At 38.1% G+C, this 18794-nt stretch overlaps 1 protein-coding gene across 3 annotated transcripts in view; it reads left to right on the top strand.

Annotated features, from left to right (window-relative positions):
- LOC149069469 (sodium- and chloride-dependent glycine transporter 1-like) overlaps window positions 1-18794 on the top strand; it is a 64876-nt gene that overhangs the window by 33956 nt on the left and 12126 nt on the right. For 2 of the 3 annotated variants that reach the window (XM_089249211.1, XM_089249209.1), the window contains 5 exons: window positions 12423-12633; window positions 12731-12862; window positions 13087-13230; window positions 13370-13526; window positions 14321-14453. In XM_089249211.1, the coding sequence (XP_089105337.1) occupies window positions 12423-12633; window positions 12731-12862; window positions 13087-13230; window positions 13370-13526; window positions 14321-14453 (777 nt within the window). Of the gene's footprint in view, window positions 1-3096; window positions 3351-12422; window positions 12634-12730; window positions 12863-13086; window positions 13231-13369; window positions 13527-14320; window positions 14454-18794 lie in introns of those variants that run through there. The other variant, XM_089249208.1, reaches the window with a different exon arrangement.

Raw genomic sequence — 18794 nt, 5'->3', positions numbered from 1 at the left:
GGGTACAAAGCAATGCTCGAGCCTAGAAAAAGGTTGAAGACCTCTGACATATACGAAGTTTGTTCAAAAATTAGTGGAAAATAATTTTCTGTGAGTAAACCAATGAAGCTAGGGTATACCTAACGTTCTTCCTAACGTTAGGTATACCCTTAACGAGGGCCTACCAGAACGTTCTTCACTCTGCACTACTACTACTAGAACCTACATGCACCTCGTCCATATTCCCTGAGGAACTAATAACGAATTGGTACATGTTGGAATGTGCGTGTACGTGTGAACGTAATGTAGTTTGGAGCATGTATGTAGGCGATCCTCGTTTGAATTTTTTTTGTTTGCAGAAGCTGCCAGTCACCGGCAGACCGCTGATGAGTTGTTGAGTGTAAGTGAACGTCGTGTTACGTTTTCGGTTTTTCACAAAATGGCAGAAAAATCCGAACAACGCAACTGCATTAATCGTGATGGAGATGCCAATTGCGATGCAGAACCATTTGGTAGTATTCCTTAGTGATGGTTGTGCTGTGTGATGAGTATTTTAGCAAGTCTTGTGCGCGATCTCCAAACGTTGTTTCTAGCAGCTTTGGCGTGAACTTCGCCGAGATATGCCTGAAGCCCAAATCGTCAGTCAGAAAGGAATAAGCGAATCTAATGCTGATTCTCGCCTTGTCTGCAAATTTTCTGATCTTGATTCGACGATTCTGCATCATCAGATCTTATTTCTGGATGTTGAGGACCTACCAGAACGTTCTTCACTCCCCACTACTACTACTACTACTAGAAACTACATGCACCTCGTCCATATTCCCTGAGGAACTAATAACGAATTGGTACACGTTGGAATGTGCGTGTACGTGTGAACATAACGTGAAGTAATGGTTGTTATAGTACTGCCATTTGCAATCTATTTTTTGAACTATGAGTGAAGTGTAATGATCGAAGATTTGTATTGCTGAAGGCCTGTTGCTCTATCTGGCGACACTTTCTAACGGAGAGATTGGCTCTCATTGGTTCCTCGAAGTTGTGGACCACAGAAACTTCAGTCGACCACCAGTGTGGCAACCTCGCGATGCGAGTCCGTCACTATGACCACTTGACCACCACAGCGGCAATCGATATATGATGATATTCTCTCTCCACTGATATGCGGCCATCTTTGTGTGGTGTCCATTGTTTCATCTCCGGGGGCCTGTTGAATCTTGCCGATTGTTTCCGCTCGAATCCCCAAGCTTCTCACAAAATTTTAAGCAGCAAGTTCAAGTTTTCCTGTCATTTTGTCAAAAACTGAAAATGCGACGGCGCTCACTTATCGGCGGGCAGCCAACAAGCAGCTTCTGCAGTAAGGAAAAAAATCAACCAAGAGCACTAGGATCGCCTACATATGTGAGCCAAATCACGCCTCCCTAGTTTTATGGTTTACGCACGAAAAATTATGCACGGATACTTTTTGAACAAATCTCGTACGTAACTAAGGAAAAACGTGAAACACTTATCCTAATAAGTTGATGCCCATTTTCACGAAAAATATTTGTGCAATAATACAATTTCATCCAGAAGTTTTAAAAATTTGATAGGATTAGTTTTGGGATTTTTTCGAAACAAAGGTAAAAATTTTCTGAAATTTTAGGGTATGGGGGAGAGGAAGGGGACATTCAATTCACAGCATGCAACTTATTAGTAAATTGCTTCATGCAAAAAGGGAATTCGGTCCCGAAAACCGCAAAAACGGTTTTTTGCCTTTTCTGCATCGATTTCAAAACTTTAGCTATGGATATCTTCTACCAGGCACCATCAAATGACGCCCTTTTGACATATGACGACACGTAAAAGCATATACTGGAATGGGAAACGTCAAAAAGTAAATTTAGCCAATTTTTTTTTGGATTCATGCCATAAATTGATTCTTGTCGCGGATATGCTCGAAAAAATCTCTGGAGAAGACAAACGCAAATTCGAGGCATATTGTAAAATCGATGCAAATTGTAACACGTGGGTTGTTTTTTTTTCGTTAGCAGAATTATTTTGGTCATTTTTGGCTCTTCCCCTTCCAAATCCCTATTGTCAACAAAAGTAAGCAAAACTGTGACCCTCTCCCGCTTGTCAGCAAAATTAAGTAAGCTTGGCCAAAGCCTCCTAGACTGATACTGGTGTCAATCAAGTAGCCTTCGGCTGTACGCCAGAAGGGCACGGAGGAGAGACGGGGGCCCAGGAGGCCACGTGCACCCCCAAGAGATGAAAATTGAATTTAAAATATTTTTGTAAAAAACTAAAATAGCGAAGAAAAATATCATTAAGCTGCTTTATAATTCATTTCTGCAAATTAAATTTTTTTTTGAAAGCTAATAGGAAGATTTATCCTGTGCCAGGTTAGTGAAGGTTAAGTCAGTCCTGGGCCTTCTTTTGTTCTCCCGCTGATCGGAAGAACTCTAGGTGATGAGAACTGGTGAGTCTGGCTCATTGCCTACTGTATGTAAGTTTGCCAAAAAATTGTAACGATTTATTAAGGAACCGAAAATATTTCCTTTTGAAGTGGATTACAGACTAATATTTTTCTTATCGCGATCAAGTGATATACTGCTCATGTAAACGAAAATTAACTGATTCTTGGAACCCAAGTAATCATATCAGATTTTGAGAACACACACAATTTCATCTTCCCTCTTATATTTTATGAAGACATTAATTTTTTTTCGTTATTATTTCTTTGCCGCAACACAATAATGGAAAATAGTTTGCACAAAAAAAAAGGCCATAAAAATGAATAAATAAAATAACACGTGATGATGTATAACTGAAAATACTTCTTACACACGATTGCTATTATACCTATGATTTATTGGAGCTTAAAAATCTGTCATTAGTAGTGAAAGTTATGTTTTTTTCCCTCTTTTTTCTGTAAATCTTTGGATAACATCTCAATCCTTCAGTGGATTAATTTATTGCCTGGTCATCTCTGTCCACGTGATGTTTCCTTTCCCCCCTAAGTCCATTTATTTATTTTTATTTCTTTTCCGTGGCCTCGGAGACAGACAGCTTATTACGGAGCGGCGCCCGTGACGTAACGAAAGGCTTGCACTTTGCCATTGGCCATCTCACGGCGCCATTCACAACAAGAACGTCCGCGCGCGCATTTACGCTTATAAATATTTTTACGCGCTCTGCGTTCCAAACATTTGTTTAGTGATCCTTAAAAAAGAAGTCGACGCGTTTTCGCCTTTCTCGGGAAACATTTCTGCCGATATCGGAGGAAAAAAAAAAAAAAAGAGTACAAGGAATTGGCCATGGTCGCCAAAGACAAACTGTCCGACAAGATGGACATGATGAATCCGAATTGGGCTCTCATCAAATTCATTAAGGTAAGCTTTTCTTAGACGAAGTGGCGCAAATATTTTCGAAATAAATGTAAAATTAGTGATTCAATTCGGAATACTCTCCCACACCTAAAAAAAATTACAAACATACAATTAGAACATACACAGGAGCTTGGCTAACTTGATTAGAGTTTTTATGAATCTCTCATTGAGTTTTCTTTGCGCAATTTTATGTTCAAATTATTTTTTTAATCGAATTTGAATTGAATTGAGTTTTGGACAATTCGAATTTAAAGGGGAGGGGGGGGGGGGGAGAATTTTTTGGTTCATGGTAAAAAGTAAAAGCGGAGTAGTTGTCTGAAAAATTCTACGAGATATATTTTCCTTCGGTCAAAATAGTCAAATACAGTCGATGTCACTTATTACAGTCACAGATTATGCTATCATTCGGATATTGTTGTCACTTTTGCAAGGAACGGACCAATATTATTACATGAGAAAAAATTCGTTTGCAGTTATCGAGACTTCGAATATTGTTGGCAAATTTTTTTCCGGCGTAAGTTTTTTTTTTTGTTTTTTTTGCGCATTTTAACCATGGCGAAGGTTTAAACAAACTTAATTTTTTTTCCCATAAAGTTGCCATTATCAGACTGCAAGACTATGTAGGAGGCTGGAAGGTATTCTTTCTCCTCCTCCCTTGTTGACAAACATTTCCGTTCTTTAGGCCTTCCTGTAGTGCAGACAAATGCGTTTTGCATTTTCCTCCAGTTCTTGATCAGTCTCAGGAGTCTAAATTCACATTTCTTTTTCCGACAGACTATTTTAAGAGATCTATGAAACGTATTGTACTTTTAAAAAATATCGTTATTCGTAACATAAATTAGACTGGTCCAGTCTAACGTCTCACCATGGCTGAATAACAAAAATGCAGAATTTCAGCTCGAAGGAAAAAAAAAAAGGTATATTTTTGAATGTGGGAAAACAAAATGGAACGATTAGATATTTTGCAACCAATTATGTGGGGGAAAAAAGTTGTTTCGTTCCATCAATACTCGTTTACACCCATCTCATTCGACCAAATGGGATGTATGGTCACCGTGCTTGCAAACAAGACTTTATCGTACTTATTCGATAATTATCAAAAACTACGTCCCAATGTGATCACATTAGGTGGTGTGGACTGTATTGTAATTAATCTTAAAGACTAAGTTGGAAAGTATACTGACTTTTTACACAATTCCTGAAATTATTCTTAAAAATTCCGAAATTATTCTTAAAAATTCCGAAATTATTCTTAAAAATTCCGAAATTATTCTTAAAAATTCCGAAATTATTCTTAAAAATTCCGAAATTATTCTTAAAAATTCCGAAATTACTCTTGATAATTCTAAAATTATTTCTATCATTAGTTCTGTAACTATTTTTTCATAAATTATAAATTTTCATCAATTTATGAAATTTTTTTTCAATAATTTTAAACTTATTTCTTTCATTAGGGTGTTTTTTAGTATTTTTGTAAATTCTGAAATTATGCACATATCTTTTGGATGCCGAATTTGGACAAAGGTCCACATCCACCCTTCCACAAACGTCAGTAATCAAAAAGTTTTACTGAATGGGGCGGGCAGCGATCGCCTCTATCGACCCCTCTGTATCCACCTACGCATCCCTACATATGCTCGTTATAAATACGTTTTTATGGTAATCACATTGGTTTAAAGAAAAGATTAGACCAAGGGTCTTCAACCCATGGCCCTCTTAGCTTTTTGCTGTGTCCCCCGATCATTTTTATAAAATGTCATTTGATCACTAGATCATTTTTGTCGCACCACGGTCATTTTCTGCACACGAGGGCTAATTAGACCGGGACCTACAATTTATTGCCGATTCCGAACGGCAGGCTTGTTTTTCATACTCATCGAGAGGTTGGTGCGCTAACCCCTCGATGGGGGACTCCCTGCGGTAGCAATTTTTGTTGGGGTCAAGTCGTCGTTTTTTGTTGTACCCCTGTGTCAGGAAAGTTTTTTATAAAATAGCTACTTTACATAGACAAAAGAATTGAATTACAAAAAAGAAGTTGAAGAGAGCTTCGGCCATTGAAATCTAAATTAATCAACTACTGTTGCTGTGTTTAGACACTGAACTGTGAGATACTTTCCATATTCAATAGTGATGCTGTACATGTGATTCGTTGAAAGGGCTGTAATGAATTCGGGGGGGGGGGGAAGGGAGGGACCCTGCCTGAGCCAAAACAGTTTTTGAGGCCTATGATTTCTTACGGGCTATATATTTAGAGGCCAAATTCGACCTACAAAAAGGATATATAATCACAGAATTTACAAAAGTACTAAAAAACACTTTAATGAAAGTATAATTTGAGAATTATTGAAAATAATTTCATGATTGATGGTAATTAATAATTTATGACAAAATAGTTACAGAATTACTGGAAGAAGTAATTGCAGAACTACTGATTAGACCCGTATTTCTAGAAGCTGGTGATTTGTGAACTGTTTCAGACATTTGGTTGGTCCTCGTGTTTAAACCTCGAGGGTTTAAAATGATTTTTTTTTGCCAAATTTATTCATTTCATTGCGGAATTTACCTAGTGCAAAATGTCAAATATTTTAAAATTTATCATCACAGATAATATTCTCTGTGGATTTAAGCGAAATAATAAAATTATCCTCCTGAAATTTTCTTGAAAAAATTCGTTTTTTTTTCGTTTAAATAATTCCCTACAGCAAAATAGGTTTTAAGCGGTGACGTACCCAATTGAGTAGGAAAGGAAAATTCTGAAAATTGTAAGAAAAGTGGCAGCGAGTCATGGTTCAGAAGTAAATTTTGTTGAATTCGTAGTAGTACACAGATGAAGTGAAGCAATTAGAACGGTAAAGTTGTGTAATGCAAAAATTATATGCATGCCGCGTGACTGCAGTATTGATTTCCGATAGAGCAGAACTAGGTTCGAATTCTAGTTCCTTCATGGAAGGATTTGTTTTGCCTTCGGTAATTTTTTTTACTAATTTAGGGGCTTAAAGTCCGAGTTTGTCACACTTTTAACAATTCTGACTCAAGTCCAGAAATGCAATCTAGAAGTACTAAAATTTTGAAAGAGAAAATGAACCATCTCAGTTTCGATAGTTCACCACTTAGATTGTGAAATCACGAAATTTTTAACATGGGCCTCTATGAAAACAATTGTAGTAAAACCCTCTTTTTCTTCTAAGTGAGGATTAATCGACTTACACCACTCTGACACTTTAACTCTTTAACCCACTCAATTATAGACCCTGGCTGATGGCAAGGGGTGGCTCGAGAAAAAAAAAAATCTCCACCCGTGTGGAACCTATTTTTTACAACCCTCCCCCCCCTACATTTTCTTTGGTCGATAAAGATTTTTTTTGCCCTTTAAACTCTGATTTGGTGCCCTCCTACAGTGAGTAGTGAATCGTGCGGATGCGCAAGTCGCACGGTCCGAGTCGTGATGGCCGTGTTGGACCATAAAAATAATCGCAGTGCAGTGAAAGAAAATTTTGATTTTAAACGTTAAACATAAATTTAAATAAAACACTGAATAAGTACATGTACAGTGACTGGCCACAAAAAATTTAAATACAGTCGGCGCTCGTTATAACGACCCCCCCTTCGTTCTACGGAAAATGGACGTTATATTAGGAGGTCGTTATATCGACTTCCGATACAACAAAAATTGAAGGAGGGAGTCGAGTGCGGTCGTTGTAATGGATTGAATGACATTTACCGGTTATTATATTGGTAAAAAATGTCATGGTGGAAATAGGAAAATGTTTGGGTCGTACTGGTCGTTATAACGGACATTAGTTGTAACGAGCGCCGACTGTATATTCTATTGTACCTACCCGTGACCCTCCTTCCCCAGGAAGAAGCATTGCTAGTTAAAATGATGTTTCTGTTGTTCTGGTGAAGAAATAAAGTCGGCTGAGAGTATTTCAGTGCATTTGAAAACCATATTTACCCATTTGTAAACAGTTTCTTCCCAACTGGCTATAGAATCACGAGAGAGACAATGGCGTGCTATAGAATCACGATGACAAAATACATTAGACTCGAACTGGATTGTCAGCTGCCAAGTCTCTACCTAAATCCAAAATCGAGAACCTGTAATTAATTATGAACAAAATCTCAATGATACAGTTAATGAAACACATTTTTATTAATTTTATCGTTGAGATTTTGTTCATAAGGAGCCGTTCAAGTATTACGTCATCATCGATGGGGGAAGGGGGGGAAAGGGCGTTTCCGATTTGCTGACTTTTGATGACAAGGGGGGGGGGTCAAAAATGGCTAAAAATTTGCTTACGTAATACTTGAACGGCCCCTAATTAATTGCAGGTTCTCGATTGGACAGGTCCTTAATTCGTTTTAAAGGAGAGCCAACAAAGAGTTTGCAACTTGATTTTTGACTTGGCATGCGTTAGTCCAGACACTCCAGAAAAAAAAAACAAAAAACACGCCAGATCAAAAAAGAAGTTATACTTTCCAAGAAAAAAAAAAGCCACGCGCAGAGAGAGATGTTATAGATGCCGATATCGCTAAGGAATGTGCCGTAAATGAAATATTTGTGGCTCGCGAGACCTTCAAATATTTGAAGGAAACGTTCCCGTGCATGCTCTGTTGGATTTCAGAAAGAAATCACTCAAGTTCTTGTGAGGCGATATTTAGGGCAGAAAGAGTTCTTTTTTTTTTTCCTGACGAAATCTCTGCAAAGCCACAAGTTAAAACGCGTTCGTGTGGGTGAAAAAAGAAAATGTAACAAATCAAGAAAAAAGACCAGAAATTCTTAAGCGTTTGTGTAATCCAATTGCACATGCAATGAAACGCGCGCTATTCTCTTCTTGATTCTTCTTTATCATAAATAAAGTGCAGTATATTCGCGGAAATCTGTTCTGATTGACTCTTGGCATCGTTTACGAGATTAATTTTATCCTTTTTTCCCCTTTGATTTGAACAATTTTGGTTAGAAGTTAATAAACAATTTAGCAGAGTACAGACACACAATTTGATTTTTATGAATTTTATGGGCAACGAAATCGAATTTGGAAGAGTAAAATATTCTTTTGCCTGATTTCAACAGAAAAGAAGAGCAAATATGCGGAAAAATACGGAATTCCTTATGCATTTCGACACACTGTGGGTGCCGTTTTCAGAGGATAAATATAACCCACTATCACGCTGATTGAGGGATCCCATTTGGATTGGTTGCCGAATCTTAGCTTCCGGTTGCTCAGCAGAAAAAATACATCTGTCCAAGTGAAACGTCGTGTCCAAAATGCAGATCGGCGTCTGCATATGAGTCTAATGCAGCGTTCTGATTGGTTGCTTGCAAAATGGTAATAAATCAAAGAACACATTACTAAACGATAATAAATCTCGGCGACATGGCTTAGGTTTGTGGCATCGCCGCTGACACGTGTGGGAAGAGAAAGCCGCACCCTCAGAGCGGTTATTGATGTACGCGCTCGAAGCGCCATCGTGTGATTATTGTAGTTATCACTCATTGTCAGTTCGTTTTCTCGTCCTGTACATAATATATTGTGTAAATAAAGTGCGTCCCTTCGTGTACTATAAAATGCATGTCCGTCTTAAAGTGTAACTCACGCAACCGTCTCATATTGGAATAGGTTTATTACGAGCGGAATTGATGGAAAATTCGAATTGACAAATCTCAAATAGCTCCATTTCGCAAACAGCCAATCAGAACGGTGCTTGCATGCAGGCGCTTAGCCTCATTCTTGATTTGACTTGGATAGACATTTTTTTTTTTCCGCTGAGCAATCGGGAGTTAAAATTTGGCAACCAATCTAGTGGGATCACCGGTCAGCGTGATAGTGGTTTTATTTATCCTCTGAAGACGGCACCCATAATGTGTTGAAATGCATTACGAAATTCTTAATGCATTAAGAATTTCGTATTTTTCCCGAGTTCGTTGTTCCCCTTTAGTGATATCGAATTTGTGAAGCTTAAGCTCAAAAGAGAATCTTTCTTAAAAGAACATTTCATTTTCACCATCTTTTACGAGACGGTTTTTTTTTTTCTGTACAAGAATTATGAATTTATATTTCGCGAGATTCCAATGATGCAAACACGACGGATTTGATTATCGGATGATCGAAGTTCATAAACACATTTTTTTTTTAAAACTCAGAATGGCGATGAGTTTTTAAAAATGTAGAGAAGAAATTTCGAGATCCAAACGAGATTTCCAGAAGCTCCGACAAATCATTATTTCCTTGTTAGGTATGTTGATGTTTCAGCTTGACCTTTGCGGATATATATGTAGGGAAGAAGAGAGATGGGGAGCTGTGGGGGGTTCCTTTTATGGTCACAGAGATAGATAAATAGATAAATGGATACATGAACAGATAAATAGACAGATAGTGAAGAAAAAAGGGAAGATAAGTCATAAAAAGAAAATTTTCATTTCAGTGAAACAAACTGTATGACATGCGCCACATGCTTTAGACCCTGGAACGATGGTTCCCAAAGTGGGCGTTGTGGCTCTCAGAGGCATCTTTAAACTTTGTGAAGGGCATCTTTTTGAGTTGAGGTTATTGATGTGTTCCCACATTGAATGGTTAGGCTAGAAGGAATCGGGGATAATATAGACGAAAGGAAAAAAAATACGTTTTCATAACTGTTTTATCCGTTGAGATATTTATCGTTATGAAGAAGCGAATACGAACTGTGTCCAGGGCCTCCAAATGAAATAAAAATCATTGAAAATATTTAATCCTTATATTCATTTACGTTTTCATTACTTATTACTTATTATTATTACTTCTTTAATATTTCATTTTGTTTTGCTATTCGATGACGTATTTCACCGCCGCAAGACATTATTCAGAGGACATAAAAAGGCTTACCAATTTTTTTTTTGTGTCTAGAGTTGTTGAAACAGCGCTATCCTTATGTAAAAATTCACTTTTAAGACCGATGCTCACATATATAATACACGTAAAGTATTACTTTCTTTCTTTCGACCACAGAAAACCAACTTCAACCAAAGTTTGAACCCGGGTCCTCGTGATGCGAGCGTGTCACGCATAAATCACACATTACTGATTATACAGTAAAATCTGTCCAAGTTCAAGACAACTGCGGTTCCATTAAAAACTGTACCTGTTAGATAGGTCTCCAAGATATTTAGGTATTGTCTGTGTAAGGCCGGGATTACACTATAAAAGTTTAATAAAAGTTCATTTATAAAACTTTAAAAATTCAACCAATAAGATTATCGGTTGCATTCCAGCAAATGCAACCGATGCCCACATTAGTTCCTTTTTTCAAGTTTTACAAATTAATTTTCGTGAAACTTTTATAGTGTAATCCCGGCCTAAAAGATATTGAGGTACATTCTGTGTTAAAGGATTATGGCCGGTTCCATTGAAAATCGTGAAATGTAGGGAGGTGTCCAGGATAAAGAGGGTGTCCAAGTTGACAAGTTCTTCTGTACGTAATACATATTTATATGAATTATAGTATTTTTCGGATTTCTAACTAACCTTAACGCAGATTAAGTCTTCACATTTCAGTGTCGATCGCTCCTCGAGATCTTTGAAGATTACAACAAGAACGAAAGAGCAGAGATCGAATGTTAGAAATCCAGTCACGTTCTCTTGACCAGACGGCTGTTAACCTCCTTCTGGCAATGATGCAGACAGATACATATATCTCTGGCGACTTCATCTCTCCGAAAGCAAAATCGCTTAATTTGTCCTTCTAAGGTCTTAAGCCTCAGCCGATATGCTTTGGCTCGTTTTGATTTCTCTTTCTCTTGGACTCGTCCGTTTTTCTCAAAGATTGTTGTTATTCTTCACCCTTCTTCTGGAAAAAAAGAAAGAAGATAGACAATTATACTGTATATATCGGTTACACTTAATGCCTCATCACATTCTACATTCTTGACAGATATGTATATGGTCCTGCCTGAAAAATAATTTTTCAACTTGGCGTAACACTTCTCATTTTTTACCATTGAAGGTACGTTTAATGCTTTCAGACCCTGGTGCCACAAATGTGTGGGTTGCTTTTCTCACTATAGAGTTTTTTCTTTTGACCTCAGTGAGTTAAACCCTGACTGAAAGGATTGTATAAGTTTTGAGTTAGAAATATGGTGAATAAGAACTTTGAGGGCTTTCATTAGAGGGCAGCACTTGCAGTCGGAGTTTCTAAGATGGCTTCTAGGAGAAAGTGCTTCGGAAAAGTGTGATTTATTTCATAAAATTTAGCAATAAAATTCTAGAAAAAATTGTATGTGAAGATGAGTATACCCTGCATCATCTTCGCTGAAAAAAATTGAATGAAATGAATTATTTCCCCACAAAAAAAGAGAAAAAAAAATTTGAAAAATAAAGATTTGATGACATTTATGTTTTTAATGTGTTTTTTGAGTATCAAAAATGCAAAAATATATTGAAAATGCCAAAAAAATAATGCTCGGATCTGAAAGGGATAATCACCCTCCTGGTTTGAGCGGATAATATCATGCTATTCGCTGTTGTCAAATGATTATATTGGGCAAATGAAATCAATGATTCTTGCGAAGTTTCTATTTCCATTTGTTGATTTCATTGAAAAACCTGCCAAAAATTTTCTTCATTAGTGTTATTTACGTGTCTCGCTCACTTTTCTGCGTGTTATATAGGCACTATAAAAGTTTGATAAAAGATCTTTTACACAACTTAAAAAAACAAACCAATAAGTCTGTTGTTACATTCGCTTGAATGTAACCGATATGCTTCTTGGTTGCATTTTTTAAGTTTTATAAAAGAACTTTTATCACACTTTTATAGTGTAATGTCGGCCTTACAGAATATGCAGGATGTATGCATATCAACAAGGCTCATAAGTTTTACGGCTGGGATTGTGATTGTGGTTGGCTTATTGATTGGTTTGTTCTCTCTAAAAAAGATTTCTTATGAAAAAAAAAAATGCGCAACATGCGTGCAAATTAATTTTTTGTTAAATGTTTTTAGTATATATCGAAAGACATAACATTTATCGCAGCATCATTCGAGAATCAATTGAAATTTTCATATTGTATGTTAACGCATAGCATTATTTCCAATTCTGCAGGAGAACAGATCGGTTGCAGTTCCAACGCCTCCTATGGAGATCCCAGAAATTATTTTGGAAGGTCTGCAGAACTCTGACTCGGAGGTGGACGAAAATAAAGAACGCGGCAACTGGTCCAGCGCCGTAGAATTTCTTCTGTCCTGTCTAAGCTACGCCGTGGGTCTTGGCAATATTTGGAGGTTCCCTTACTTGTGCTATAGGAATGGCGGAGGTGAGATTCATTCTCTTTCACTTACAAACCTTAACCCATGTCTGTTTTAACACCCGCTGCAAATGCAAATTGTTTTGACGAATTATCTGTTTCACAGGTGCGTTCTTGATACCATATGTAATCATGTTGATTTTCGTGGGATTGCCGATGTTCTTCTTGGAGTTGGCTTTCGGTCAATACGCTAGCGAAGGCCCCATCACCATCTGGAAAATATCGCCTTTGTTTCAAGGTGCGTACCGTAAACATGCGAATTACTCGATGATAGTTTCGATCGATATGAAATTGAGCTTCAATAAATCCGTGAAATAGTGAGATCGTTCGGTAAGAAAACCTAAACTCAGGGCAAAGATCCATAGGCTGGGATAAAAATAAAGTAATCCATGTACCCCATTTTAAAAACTGTGGTGAATCTATTTCTATAATTTTTAAATTTGCTGTTAAATTTCTCTTTAGGTGTTGGATACGCGATGTTCCTGATATCCTTCCTGGTCGGTATATATTACAATATGATTTTGGCTTGGGCCCTTTTCTATCTCGTGTCATCTTTCAACACTATTCTTCCATGGAGCTCGTGCGATAATTGGTGGAACACAGTTGGTATGAAGCTATTAATTAGATGACATTTTTCATGGTATAGTGCATGCGAATATATGCGTGATTAAATGCATTCGATTGAGATGCGCGAGTGCGCAATGAAACTATTTGAATGCAAAACGATATGTTTATCTGCTTTCAGCTTGTCGAAAATTCGATTCAAGGAACTGTTCCTCTCATGATGGAATTATGACGGACAACGGAACCTGCCTTTTCAGGAACGACGTCTCTCAAGAAACGTGGGAGGGACTCGAATCTTCAATCTCTCAGAAGAAAATGCCTAGTGATGAATATTTCCAGTGAGTGAACCAAGATCATAGTAGTAATAAATTAATTCAATTACTTGTTGATTGGATTTTTTTTCAAAATATATTGAACATGAAAGGAATGTACCTAAATTAAGAAATGAATAAACTGTGGATTCCACTTATAATGTTTCCCGAAGTCATAGGAAAAAATGTGGGAAGCGGGAAATCTCGATGAGTATTAGTACGAGTTGGGATCCGCTGTGCGGTCGTGTGGACATCGTGCTGGACTCTCATCGTGAGGATCCAGGTTCGAACCCCGTTGGTGGTACAGTGATAGTCGGCTGAGGTTGGTTTTCTGCGGTTTTTCAACTACGAGGCGCGAGGTCGAGCCAGTTTCCCATTTGAAGAAACCTCTCCACAGAGAGCAGGCAGAACTTCAACCCACGATACTTACATTTCACGGAAATTCAAACATTTTCATTTCAAAATATGGAAGACGCATGGCAGCACTAGTAGAACACAAACAAGCCAACTCCGACAAAATAAATACAATACGTTAGGGCTGCACATACACACACATCCCATCAAAATTTTACAGAGGAATGTTTACGAGCTGCATGTGCGGTTAAGAAGTAGCAAGAGTTGGGATCACGAAAATACGTCGTACTAAGCGGGAAAACGTTGTGAGCGGGAACGTTACGAGTGGGATCCACTGTAGGTATTTTATAAATGTCTTTCCTCTCTATAACATGCACTCAATATTGTATACGTAACTCATGCTAAATAAGCCTTCGCTGTTCATAATAGGTGTGATATTTACCTTATAAATGTTTTCTTATCTTCAGCAACTTTGTGCTAGATATCACTGAAGGTCTTCACGATCTCGGAGGTGTGAAGTGGGAGTTGGCGCTGTGTCTTTTTGCGTGCTGGACCGTGGTGTTTTTGTGCTTGCTCAAGGGAGTAAAGAGCATGGGGAAGGTGAGTCGCAAGTCATGTCCCATATTTCGCGATTTCTTTCGGTGATCGATATATATATTTTTTTCAATTCTTCAACTTTTTTTACGTTCAAAAATTAATATAGGTATTGGAATCTTGCGATTGCTTCCTTTCGTCTCATCATACTCGATTTAAACATGAACAGCTTACAGATGAGCGTGTGCAGCACAGTTAATAAAAAATAATTTTAGCTCAAATTCTCTTGGAATTCGTGGAAAAGTCTTGCTCCGAAACTGGCAGTAAATGTTTAAAGACATCATTACTGTTCTTTTTCAGTCGTATCAGCGAGACAAACGAAATACTGCCATGGTGATTTTACATACGAACTCGGATGATGATAGACTCTTAAGGTCGATTGTCAAAGCTGGGTTCTATATTTAGTGAGCTATCACGTGAACGCTCACGGCAACGAGGCAAATGCAGATTCGGCCCACTATTTCGATTGGCCTACTGCCGCGACATGCGCGTGAATTTGCCGTGATCTTTATTGATCAGTGCCTAGGGCAAGGACGAATATTATGGGGAGAAGGGAGGGGATACTATATAACGCTAACATGATTTTATCATCTTTTACGCCAGGCCGCAACTAGATACTTTGTCATCAAGGGCAAGCACGGTTTCTGGCGCCCCCCTGTAATGCAGAAGGAGTAATTGTACACCCCCTTCCCCGGGCCAGCGCCCGGGCACGAGAACCGACTGCTCCTTCTTTCCCTCCTAGTTGCGGTCCTGCTTTTAAGGCGCATGTTTGTTGGAAAGTTTCCCTGGAAGCTCAAAACAAAATTAAATTGTTTTTTTTTTTCATTTGTGCCGTACAGTATAATGATTTTCCAATGGGATTTTTTTCGCAGCATCTATTTCAATTGTAAGAAATCATGGAAAAAGCATCGTAAAGCAGTAAAAAAACGTGATTCGAATTCAAAGTTCAATTTTGATTTTGATTTTCTCGTAGGCTTGAAACAAAAGATCAGATTTTTGAGGTGGAATCAACATCCCCGGAAAGAAACAGTATTTCATTGTTATAATGTTCCCTTAGGATTACAGGAAGGCTTCCCTAGATGTCCACTTTTGTGTTTTTTGGATAGCTTATAAGTAGAATAGCATAGCTCAGTGGTTTCGAACTTTTGTCACCCGCGGTTCCCTTGACCAATTCATGATTCATATGCATCACGTCCCGTCACGAATAGTTTAGTAGGTATTTTCTCTCTTATAAACGAACCACTTGGAAGCACATAAGTAGGCAAACAGATCGCTGCGATGTCCCTGACAAAGGTTGACAACTCTTCTAGGATCCGCGACGCACACTTTGAGAAACCACTGTGATAGCTATGAAACACAGAAGCTAACATCTAGGTGCCTTCCTGCAATCGTGATTGGGGTGGGGGGGAGAAAGGCTAGAAACTGTACGGGCAAAGTACCAAAAAATAACCTCTGGACCGCAAAGTGTTAAGGCAGTAATGATCTTCAACGCTTGAACCGTCAGCCACTTGCAGCGTGCCGAGCTCTTTGGTTAAACGTGTGCAGTAGTGGCCAGCGAGTCACAAAAATGTCGAATGCGACTCACTCTGTATCAACAGTTGAAGAAGAGTCTGCATCAAGCTAAACTAGGATTGTGTGATCGTACAGGCTAGGAGCTGGAAAATTTGGCAGGAATCAACGCTTCATCTGTTATTTGTGGGTATAAAATTCGTGCATGCAATAAGCAATAAATTTTGAGATAAATACGTTGTCGATAACTGATTAACGAAACGTTAGGCTGAATTTTCTGCCACAGTAAGCAGCGTTCAAAATGATTGGTAGTCCGTTGGTCCGAGACACAGTGATTAAGCAATCGAACCACCCAGAAAAAAATTGTGGTGGGTCCGCAGGACCAGTAGCTAAAAACGTCGCCAGTCAGTTTGACACCTGAAAATGTCTTGTTTTTTGCTGAATATGCTAAAAGAAAACACGTGCATTTACGTGAAGATATTTTGTATTAATTATTTCGTAATCAATGTTAGTGTTTGAATCTTGACAAAAGAAAACTATTCAGTATATTGTACTTTCTTAGTAGCAAATGTCCTTTGCAAAGTGTTCGCTGATGTAATTTAGAAAGGAATGCCTCTTCGCGAACCTCCCCATTTGTTTATCGATACAGCCACAGAATCAACATTGGTGGGTTTATAATTATTTTTTATTCGTTTTTGCACCCCTTGGTAGTATATGACTCTTCTAAATGGCAATATATTTAGAAAAAGGAATTATTATTATTCAGAAGAGATTTTTCGTTTAGCGGACCACTCATGATGTATGCGGACCAGTAGGTTTTCGTATTCGCTCGTCCGTGGGAACAAGTGACTTTTATTTTTCAATTCTAACGCTACAGTAAGGCGCTCTCTGGGTTGGAAGCGTCGGCTCCAGGCTGTCAGGCTGCTTTATCGAGATGGCTATTCGAAGAGTTCCTGATTTAGCAACCGGACGAATTTCCTGTTCGCGTTCGTGTTAGCGGTCGGTCGTCCGTTGCTCTTTGTTTTTAGAATAACCTTGACAGAGTTTTTCTGAAGGAAAAAAGAGACAGAGATTCGGAAAAAAAATTCAATTTGTACGTTATTTGCCGTCATTTTTATGCGTTGGGGGGGGGGGGGGGGAGCCAGGTCCCTGAAAATTTTTTGAGACCACTTCAGGAAAATTTCGTAGATAAAAAAAATATTCTCGCGGATATCCGAAGTTTTCAATTTTTGTGATGGTGTTGCTTACCTTGAGGCATCGCATGTCTCTCTCTCTACCCCCCTATTCCAATGGTTCTTAAAGTGTGCGTTGCGGCTCCTAGAAGCATTGTGGCTAGTTGCCGATATTGTTTTGTGCCAGTGCGGTGCTTTGAAGCGATTCTTTGTCAGAATATTGTGGAGAGCCGTGTAAAGAAGTTGGATGGGGCAAGGGATCCATGGTGCGGTGACAAAAGTTTGAGAACCTTTGCTCTATTTGAATCAAGGTAGCGAAAAAAAAATCATTACTGAATATTTTAAAAAATTGGAAGGTTCTCGCACCTGTCTCGGGAAACTTCGGTGTCTCATCAGGAAGGTGAACTACATTGTTTGATAATCCCTGGTGTATATATGTTACGGTAAACGTGATAAATGTGGATATTACACATAATGACCGCTTATTTTTCATACTTACCAAGCATTTAAGCAAGTTTGATAAATTTCCATAAATTTATCACTTTTACCGGCGATTATGCACAGTACCCAAGCGTCGTTGGTAAATTTAATACGTACTAAGAAAAAATCATCACCTTTACCGGTGATTTAGCGTAATACCCAAGCGTCCCGTCGTTAGCGAACAAGATAAATCGTATTATATGATGTACTATACATACGTGATTCATGCATGTATTGTATCATTATATCGGGGTACGATCGTAAAATTTGTTATCATTGTATCGGGGGGGGGGGGGTCGGACTATATTCATCACACATACTAGACTCATTTGTAATTTTTTTCATATTTATCAAATTCACCAATTACATTAGGGCAGGGGTTTTCAAACTGTGCACCGCCAAATTTTGTCAGGGGCACCGCGGAGCAACGGCGGTTGCCCCCTTGACAAGCGTTTTTAGAAGAGATTCTTTGTTAAACTGCTCTGGAGAGCTACGGATAAGCGTTGATTAGGGAAAGGGTCGCCGCGGGTGGAAAAAAAAGTTTGAAAACTCCTACACTAGGGTATTATGCATAATCAAAGATAAAGGCGATAAATTCTAAGTATCTATTAAATTTACCAACGACACGTGGTTATTATGCATAATCGCTAATAAAAGTGATGGTTTTTGTAGTATTTATCAAATTTACCAACGACACTTGGGTATTATGCATATTTACCGGTAGAAGTTAATAAATTATTAAACTTACTAAGGTAAGTACGCATAATAACCGATTCATCACATTAACCGTGAGATATAAATCTCTCAATAATGTTTCTAATAGTTTGAAGGCCTTCCCCGGTATTATGATCCTGTTGCTTCACATGGTGAGACTCCACATGTCGTCGCTTCTTCAAGTGCGGGTTCATCCGTGGGTCTTGTGAAATCAGTTGATTGCAATTGAAAGAAAAATTTTGTTTTTATTTGTATACTAGCTATACCCGGACACACACACACACCCACAAAATCAATTATATATATATATATATATATATAGATTAATCGAACTATTGCCATGAAACGGGCAGTAATTCTGTAACATGCTCGTTGTATCGAATATGTATACTGCAAGAAATGTCTCTTATAAAAACTTTCCATATTCGTGATGTATTAACAAGAATGAGAATAATTTTGAGTGTAATTTAGT

The sequence above is a fragment of the Pholcus phalangioides genome, unplaced genomic scaffold, assembly GCF_987345545.1.
Source record: "Pholcus phalangioides strain wild (caught in Gottingen) unplaced genomic scaffold, Ppha-v1.0 ptg000022l_1, whole genome shotgun sequence".
Classification (NCBI taxonomy): Eukaryota; Metazoa; Arthropoda; class Arachnida; order Araneae; family Pholcidae; genus Pholcus; species Pholcus phalangioides.
Note: the sequence above shows the minus strand (reverse complement) of the source record. Positions and strands in the feature narration are given on the sequence as shown.